This window comes from Stigmatopora argus, chromosome 20, assembly GCF_051989625.1.
Source record: "Stigmatopora argus isolate UIUO_Sarg chromosome 20, RoL_Sarg_1.0, whole genome shotgun sequence".
In the NCBI taxonomy this organism is placed as follows: Eukaryota; Metazoa; Chordata; class Actinopteri; order Syngnathiformes; family Syngnathidae; genus Stigmatopora; species Stigmatopora argus.
The window spans coordinates 10798885-10808134 of record NC_135406.1 but is presented as its reverse complement, the minus strand read 5'-3'; the positions used below and the strand labels follow the sequence as shown (position 1 = coordinate 10808134).

At 38.7% G+C, this 9250-nt stretch overlaps 1 protein-coding gene across 1 annotated transcript; it reads right to left on the bottom strand.

The window, feature by feature from the left end:
- Positions 1 to 751: 751 nt before the first annotated feature.
- On the bottom strand, positions 752 to 7657 carry LOC144065504 (uncharacterized). The gene is made up of 3 exons (XM_077588412.1): positions 7079 to 7657; positions 4336 to 4584; positions 752 to 3387 (listed from the first exon to the last, which is right to left on the bottom strand). Exons 1-3 carry the CDS (start codon positions 7146 to 7148, stop codon positions 1160 to 1162), a joined length of 2547 nt encoding a protein of 848 aa, XP_077444538.1. The 5' UTR covers positions 7149 to 7657; the 3' UTR covers positions 752 to 1159.
- Positions 7658 to 9250: the final 1593 nt, after the last annotated feature.

The window sequence follows — 9250 nt, the reverse complement described above, 5'->3', positions numbered from 1 at the left end:
CTGCGATTGCCCCTACAAATTCCAAATTGCATGAATTATATCTCCTACTGAAGTGCTGACACTAACAGTGAATTCCAAGAGCATGGTAATTACGAGGATGGATTGGACGAAAATGATCTTATTTTCTGCCGAACGAGTAGAGCCTAAGCGGGTAAAATTAAAACAGCCAACGGTGATATCCCTCTTATTTTGAATTTGTCATAAAATGAATAACAAACATATAGTAAAAGGAGGGAATGTTAGAATTATTATGAATATTCTATATGTGTTGTAAGCATTTTTCAATAAGTAATAAGGCTATAAACCAATTCATGGAACCATGGACACTTTTCCTCCACATCGTCTCCTCAAGGCCCCACAGCTCGAGGACACATTGTTTTCACACACGCTTTTCGGCAGAACACAACGGGACTGTTTTGACGGGACTCCAGCAGAAGATGCAGAAGATGGCGATAATCGCATTATTGTTTGAAAATACGGCTTTGCTTTGTTTACCTTGAAAGCATTCCTCACACTGTTGTTTTTCTAACCAGCGAGGGTGTTATTGTACTGATTACATAACCATGTTTTTCGAGTGTCGCGATTAAATACAATGATTCAGTTACTGCAATTCAGAATGCACTGGGGGCTAAGACGACGCCACATTGTATCTCCTTGCAAGTTCGCCGCAGAGTTTGTTGAAAGATGTTTTTCCTTTTTTAATTAAATATTACTAATAATGATTTAAAAGGTTTGAATCATTATTCCAACAGATGGAAAAGGATTAATTTGTATTTTGTTTGTTTCTAAGGGAAGAATTGACTTGAGATACGAGTAAATTGACTTATCTTAAAGTTTTACTGTATTTGAATAGTGTGGATCGATATTACACGTTAAAAAGTGTAAAAAAGATTTTCAGAATGCAAAATACAATTATACTTACAATGATCTTTCATACAGAAATTGATAAAGCAAGCAAAGCCATGATTGGACACTGCTTATCACACCACATTTGCGTCTTTTAAGTCTATCCTTACGATAGAAGCTGAGCAGGAAAAGGTTTTCTGACTGATGTGGGTAATTGTTTTTAAGATGTTCCTGTCTTCTTTTCAAGTTCCCTTATGTGAAAATGTTGGAACATTAACTGTACCTGGAAAAGGTTTTTGAATTGGGTAGCTTTTTAATTGGGCTGTTGTAACGAATCTGTGGCCACAGACTGAGCAGGAAAACATTGTTCTCCAGTATGGGTTAATAAGTGTTCTTTTAAGCTTCTCCTTTGGGAAAATGTTCGACCACAAACTGAGCAGGAAAATGGTTTTTCACCTGTGTGGATTCTTGTGTGTATTTGTAAATCTTGCTTATGAAAATAGGCTTTACCGCAAACTGAACACGAAAATGGTTTTTCACCAGTGTGGTTTCTTATGTGGGTTTTTAAGCTTTTCTTGCGTGTGAATCTTCGACCACAAACTGAACACAAAAATGGTTTTTCACCAGTGTGTGTTCTTGCATGATAAATTAAGCTTCCCTTCCGTGTGAATCTTTGACCACAAACTGAACACGAAAATGGTTTTTCACCAGTGTGTGTTCTTGCATGACTATTTAAGTTTCCCTTATCTGTGAATGTTTGACCACAAACTGTGCATGAAAATGGTTTTTCACCAGTGTGGGTTCTTGTGTGTTTTTGTAAAACTTGCTTTTGAGAAAAGGCATTACCGCAAACTGAACACGAAAATGGTTTTTCACCTGTGTGGGTTCTTGCGTGGGATTTTAAGCTTTCCTTGTGTGTGAATGCTTGACCGCAAACTGAACACGAAAATGGTTTTTCACCAGTGTGGGTTCTTGTGTGTATTTTTAATTTTCCCTTCTGTGTAAATGTCTGACCACAAACTGAGCATGAAAATGGTTTTTCACCAGTGTGGATTCTTTCGTGCCTAATTAAGTTTCTCTTGTGTGTGATTGTTTGACCACAAAATGAGCAGGAAAAAGGTTTTTCACCTATGTGTGTTCTTGCATGACTAATTAGGCTTCCATTCTGTGTGAATACTTGACCACAAATTGAGCAGGAAAATGTTTTTTCAACAGTGTGTGTTCTTGCGTGACTATTTAAGCTACCCTTGTGTGTGAATGCTTGACCACAAACTGAGCAAGAAAAAGGCTTTTCTCCTGTGTGTGTCCTTGTGTGCCCTTTTAAGTGATGCTTTTGAGAAAAGGCTTTACCGCAAACTGAGCAGGAAAATGGTTTTTCACCAGTGTGGATTCTTTCGTGCCTAATTAAGTTTCCCTTGTGTGTGAATGCTTGACCACAAACTGAGCAGAAAAGTGATTTTTCACCCGTGTGTGTTCTTGCATGACTAATTAAGATTCCCTTCCGTGTGAATGTTTGACCACAAACTGAACACGAAAATGGTTTTTCACCAGTGTGGGTTCTTGTGTGTATTTTTAAGCTTCTCTTCTCTGTAAATCTTTTACCACAAACTGAACACGAAAATGGTTTTTCACCTGTGTGTGTTCTTGCATGAATAGTTAAGTTTCCCTTCCATGTGAATCCTTGACCACAAACTGAACACGCAAATGGTTTTTCACCTGTGTGGGTTCTTGTGTGCATTTTAAATTTTCCCTTGTGTGTAAATGTTTTACCACAAACTGAACATGATAAGGGTTTCTCCCCAGCGTGGCTCCTCATATGTGTTTTCAAAGAAGACTTTTTACCAAAAGTTTTCCCACACTGAAAACATTTGCAGAGTTTTTCGCCACTGGGATATTTCTTAATATCTTCAACATCATCGTCAAAAAGCAAGTCGTTGCCATCTGATAAAGGAGCAATTAAATTTTCAGCTCGCCCTCCTTCTGTTGAGCTGCTGCTCAGAAGCTCCGCCCCTCTGTTGGCCACGCCCAGATCATCTTCACTCTTGAAAGGCTCACCAGTTGACCATTTGATACATTCCTGGTTTTTGATTGGAGGTTGCTCTTCTCTTTTGCACTGTTGAGGGAACTCTGGCTTTTCCTCCTCTATAATTTGGAGCCAAATTGAGGCGTTTTCAGGCTCCACCCCTAGGCTGGCCACACCAAGACTCACGGACTCACCAGGTGACCAGGTGACATAATCTTCCTCATTTTTGATTGGAAGTTGCTCATCTATCATTGTTTGTTGAGAAAATGCTGGCTCCTCCTCTTTAATTTGGGGCCATGTGTTTGCAGGCACCGCCCCTCCGCTGGCCCCACCCAGATCATCTTGCCTCGTCAAGGCCCCACCAGGTGACCAGGTGACATCATCTTCCTCCTTTTGGATTGGAAGTTGCTCTTCTATCATTTGTTGTTGAGGGAACTCTGGCTCCTCCTGTTTGATTTGGGGGAGCTCCTTAAGGCCAACAAACTCTTGTCGATCAGGACTAAAATTTTCCCTGAAACCTGCAAAGACAAAAAGATAATATGTATCACTACATGTAGTTGAAAATGGGAAATATTTTTTTTCTTACTTTTACAAGTTTATTATCACAGCCAGGTTGATTATTTTGCAATAACATATGCCAGAAAAGTCACGTTTTAGGTTTGATCCAGTCATCCGGGACACAATTTAAAGACAAAATAGTGGTGACATTCAGATTATGTTGATTATTTAAAATATTTTATCCTTTTCATTCATTGTTATTCATCACATAAACCTCCAAAATTATTCCAAAATCTAATTTTTCACACTGACCTAATGTCACCAAACAGCTTCCGGTTCGAGTGATGCAAAAATAAGTTATGTAATTTTTTTTAATCGCTAATTATATGAACAGGTAAATGGTTTTTCACCAGTGTGAGTTCTTGCATGGATTTTTAAACTTTGCCAATGAGAAAAGACTTGACCACAAAATGAGTATGAACATGGTGGGTTCTTGTGTAGTTTTAAATTTCCCTTCATTGTAAATGTTTGACTAACAAACTGAGCAAGAAAATGGATTTTCACCAGTGTGGCTTGTTATGTGGGTTTTTAAGTGTTCATTTTGAGAAAAGGCTTTACTACAAATTGAGCACGAAAATGTTTTTTTCGCCAGTCTGAGTTCTTGTGTATTTTTAAACTACCATTGTGTGCAAATGTTTTACAACAAACTGAGCACAAAAATCGTTTCCCGCAAGTGTGGCTCCTCATGTGTTTTCTAAGTAGACTTTTTCCCCAAAGGTTTTCCCACACAGAACATTTGCAACCACTGGGATTTTTCTTAAGACCCTCATCGTCATGACGCATGTTGTCGCCATCTGGTGGAGTAGCGATGACATTGTCTGCTTGCATTCCTTCTGCTCAGCTGCAGTTCACAGTCTGCGCCGCTCTGTTGACCCCACCCAGATTATCTTTCCTCCTGAATGGCTCACCAGTTGACCCGGTGACATTTTGCTCCTCCTTTTTGATTGGAGATTGCTCTTCTTTCTTGTGCTGTTGTTGAGGGAACTCTGGCTCCTCCTCTTTTATTTGGGGCCATGCTGAGGCGTTTGCAGGCTCAGCCCCTTCGCTGGCCACGCCCAGATCATCCCTTTTCACTGACACAAATGGTGACCAGGTGAAATGATCTTCCTCCTTTTTGATTGGAATTTGCTCATCTCTCATTTTTTGTTGAGGGAACCCTGCAAAGACACGAAGATAAATGATGAAACATTTTCCAATTAAAATGACTGAATTTCTTGTTCACACAAATGAAACCAAACGGAAGAGGGCGCCATACATTCGTTTCGTCACCATGCAGTACTTAGCACTGTAGTATTCTCGTCAACACCCGAATGTGTTTAAAACTGTTTTTTGGGTGTATTTTTACAAAGAAAAGGACTAGTGGTGAGTAAAGTATCTTCACAGGTGATGGTAGGCCCTTAAAATTTGCCCAAATCTTTTTTGGAGCCTTTTAAATTGAAAACATTCCCTTTTATGTTTAAGATTTTAATTCAGTTACAATGCTTTCACCAAAGGGGAGGCATTAAAAACGCATTATCTTTTATTCAAGCTAGTCTATCTATATTTTGGGGATTTTTATCAAATATTTCCTTTTTTGTGATTTTTCATAGAGAAAAATAAATTTAAATTAAAAAAGCAAAATCGTTTAAATCACTTATTTTTACATTTTTGTTATATTTTTATTAAAACAAAACAAAAAACTTAATATTAGATTTTTTAATTAAAAATGTTTTTTCTTTTTTTTCTAGAAAAAAATAGTGGGTAAAAGAGTACATATTCAATTTATTTATAATTACATTTGAATTTTAAAATTAAAAATGAAGTACTGCGCAGGCCGCACCATGGAATGGCAGCGGGGCAGATTTGGCCCTTGAGCCGCAACTTTGACACCTTTGTTTGAATGCTGCTCTCGTTGGTGTTTAATGCATCTGCATCTTCATTTTTTGCATTTTAAATTTACAGCATGTAAGTAAGTGTTATGTTACTCAAGCATGTAGCCAAAAATGGAGGGCGAGTAGCAGGAATGACTCTCCAATGCCTCTGGGGGGCGCTCGCGCTTTGCGTAATCAAGAAAATACATTGTGATGAGGATACAATAAAAGGAAAGCTACGTTTTTCTGCCGTTGTTAAAGGATAAACACGTTGAGACTCATTATTTTCGTCTTAGTGTGAAGTGGGTCTCATATTGAAATGTGTATTTTGCCTGTTTATAGTCATGACTCCATGAGTCTCAAGCTTCCCCTTAGTAGAGCTCTGTCCTGTAGCCAGATGTGTCCTTGAAGACTTGCAACATAGCAGTTATCTTCTATTTGCCGGTTCATAACAAATAGCTTACTGTATGAATGTATGAAGTATAGGAAAATCCCATCCCTGTTCGGTTTCGGTTCCACCCTCTTGAGAGAATAAAGGTGAATGTAAGTTGTCTATCTCGGTGCATTTGTGGACGACAGCCTTGCCTGTGGATCACCTGTGCCCAGAACGACGACATCTTTTATTTAACGATAAAAATACATATTAATACACACATACATATACATGTAGATATATAAGATCAAGGTCGAAGGTTAATTTCCATCATTCTTACATTGATGAATGATTTATTATAAAAAAAACAATAAACAAATAAAACAAATAAAATAAATAAAATAATAATAAAAAAAAAATGAAACATGACACATATCACATAACTTCACACCTTCACACAGTCGAGGACACTGTATGCGTTGCCGCGGCACACTGCTAGAGAGATGCGCTGTAACAGCCATTGACACTCGCGTGGCTCATTTGAAACAGCCATGAGCCGGGAACCTACCTCTAACAGAAACTTCAAAGTGGAGTCCCCACATACACCTGAAGTTTCGTAGGCTATGGGCTGGAACAAGTATCTGTCAACAAACGGTGCATATTTGACAGACTTCATTGACTCTGCCTTGTTCGCAGCTGAGCAGGCTTTTATTGCAGATTAAGCAATTGAGGATTGAGAAAAGGTGTCAACAACTGTCACATCCCATGTCAAACACTTTCCCATCTTCCATGGAAAGATTGACAAGCCGTCAGGCCTTCGCTCGTCTGCACGCACTAGACCACTTGGTTCGAGAATTGAAGGAACTCCAGCTTGACATAGTGCGCGTTTAACGATGTCGTTGATGTTGGAGTGACGAGGGAAACGACCAGCTTGGACACGGCAGGATAAGGGGTGGAGAGCTCGGCTATCTATTGAATGACCACATTTGCACAGAATCGGGTCACAAACTTTGACACCAAGACGATGAGCAATCGAGATGCGAAGCTCATCGGGGGAGAGCTTATTGCCCAAAGTCGCACTTGGCAAAGCATTCAACCAAGCTCCGGAGGGAAACGTCGACGCTGATAATATGCCCAGAATATTCTGTAATAAAAGCTTCGAAGTCACTTCACTATTTGGACAAACAACATCTTCCACATCCGAAATTAATCGAACCCGAGAAGGAAGACCGAGTGCTCTTACTTCAACAAGTGGTCACATTAAAATAGAAATAGTATTTATTACGTCTTTCTTCGAACTGCGCTACTGCGAATTGGTGAAAAAGTACAAACGCTATAATAATTTTACGTCAATAGAATACCTTTAAGCCTTAAAGGTATTTTCCATTAAACATTGAGGGAATTAATGGAAATAAAAAGTCAACACACCTTCTAGTCTATATCCTTTGAGGTCAAAAAGTTCCTTCTGGAACTTTGGGCGTTTCGTTCCTGCGGACATTTCCCACGCGTGGATTCTGATGATGGCGGCGCTTGTTGATAACTGCTAGCTAAAATAAGCTGAGATAAAGTAGGGCGCAAAGCTTTAACGGGTTCTTCGACGACTTGAGGACTTGTTTCTTTGATAGCTGCTAGCTAAGATAAGCTAAGATAAGATAAAGCGTAAACACGCTCTGCGGCAACTTTTCCCTTTAATAGCTACTAGCTAGGCTAAGCTAAATTAGCCAGGAAAATTCCAACGAGTTCTTCGGTGACTTGTTTCTTTGATAGCTGCTAGCTAAACTAGGCTAAAGCATAAACAAGGATTCCACGACTTGTTCCTTTGACAGCTGCTAGGCTTAGCTAAAGTAGTGCGCAAAGGTCCAACGAGTTCTTAGACGACCCGGATTTGTTCCTTTGCTGGCTGCTAGCTAGGCTAAGCTAAAGAAGGTTTCGCTGATAGTGATGCGACTCTGGTGCGTCAGCACTGTTCCGAGAGTTCAAGAGTGAAAGCCGGAAGTTGGGCGTGTCTAGCTTTAAGAAAGAATCACGTGACCGGTACAGTAAATGTATCGTTTGGCCGAAGTGTTTAGTATGTATAAAGAAATAAACTGTATCAAAGTGTCGTAGGACTAATGGATGGGCTTTTGCGTAATTATGATATATTTATCAAAGGAACAACTTGTTCTAAGAAGCTTTCCCCCAGTGTGGAATCATTTTGATCGTGTGACGCAAAACGAAATCTCTTTTATTTCATATGATTTAACAGTTAAAAAAATATGGACATAAGTTAAAAATTGTAACTCAAATTTGATCTATTTTACATATCAACTCCGTTTGGAATTTTAAAAAAATGTTTTTTTTTCACCTGCAATGATTTTATAACTACTGCAGGGGTCACTAATGGGTGACCAACACGGTTTCATTACAGTACCGACACAGTGTGTCAATAGTAAGAATTTCTTGAAAAGAAATGACCATGTCTAGTAAGGTTCTCTCTACTAATGGTTTTATTCCCCCATTATTAGTAACACCGTGTAGATGTATATTTGGAAACATCAAAATAGTTGTAAAGTATTTTTCAATCTAAATAGCAATTGTAAGTATATATGATCAATACTGTTTGTTGATGTGACAATGTCATTTTTTTTGTGTTTGCAGTCAAGAAGGAGAGACCAAGTATGACCAGTGAGTGGACAACCTCCAAGAGTCAAATGGTCCAGTGAATCACTGAGTGTGTCTCCACCCAGAGAGAGAGGGTTCCAGTCCTTAGGCAAGCTTTAATAATGCTTAGGTATTTTAGGTTGAGCACTTAGATAAATCAAATAAGTTGAAGTCCCAAGCAGGCTTTTGTTATTTGTTTTGACAAATTCAATGATGTTTATTCGGGCCAAATGTGCGTATGGCTTTTAAGGAGTGGAGTTGGATATTGCCTTTTTAGAAAATCCTTCATCATGCCTGTTAAACTTATTTTCAGAGTAAACAGGTTGACTTTCTCTGGAGAAAATATTTGAAATATGATTAATGTTAGGGAAATGTTCATTGGTTGTTAGTGATCCATTTCATTTGAATATTAAGCTATTAGTTTTAGTTTTTTTGAGGCGATAAAATAACTCACTAAATAGCAATTCATTCACATTCATCTTTGGTCCAGGCTTGCCCTTTATTATGATATATTAGTTTTTGCAATGGTCTTTGTAAGATATGCTGACTCACTATTTGCAATTGCTTGTTAGTATTGCATCAGTTTGGTGTGAGTAATGAAAAATGTAGAGCCATCAGCTCTACAGTTGTTTGGGCGTATCAGCCCACACCCTGTTTCTGTTATCTTCTCTGTACAGGATCATGTTTTCACATATAAATAGATGCACAAACTGTTCGTTCGGAGAGAGTCGCGGCGAATAGGCTGTGCGTTCGCAGCCGTTCGAGCTCTCCCCATCCTGTAGGTCTGGTAATAAACTAATCTCCTTGAAATTGGTCTCCCTCTTTCTTAACCTGCTCCTGAAGTTGTTTTACAGAAATCCAACATACTTGTATTGCTAACTCAAAGTACTAAAGTACACAGAATGAAGGACATGATAGTATTCGTTCTAATCATTTCTATTCCTAAGTAGTCATTTACAA

Excerpts from the sequence above, each read along its gene's own strand:
- LOC144065504 (XM_077588412.1), bottom strand. The coding sequence starts at position 7,148 with ATGTCCGCAGGAACGAAACGCCCAAAGTTCCAGAAGGAACTTTTTGAC. Across the intron at positions 4,585-7,078 it reads CAAAGGATATAGACTAGAAG|GGTTCCCTCAACAAAAAATG; the intron begins GTGTGTTGACTT and ends GTGTCTTTGCAG. Across the intron at positions 3,388-4,335 it reads AAATGTCACCGGGTCAACTG|GTTTCAGGGAAAATTTTAGT; the intron begins GTGAGCCATTCA and ends TTGTCTTTGCAG.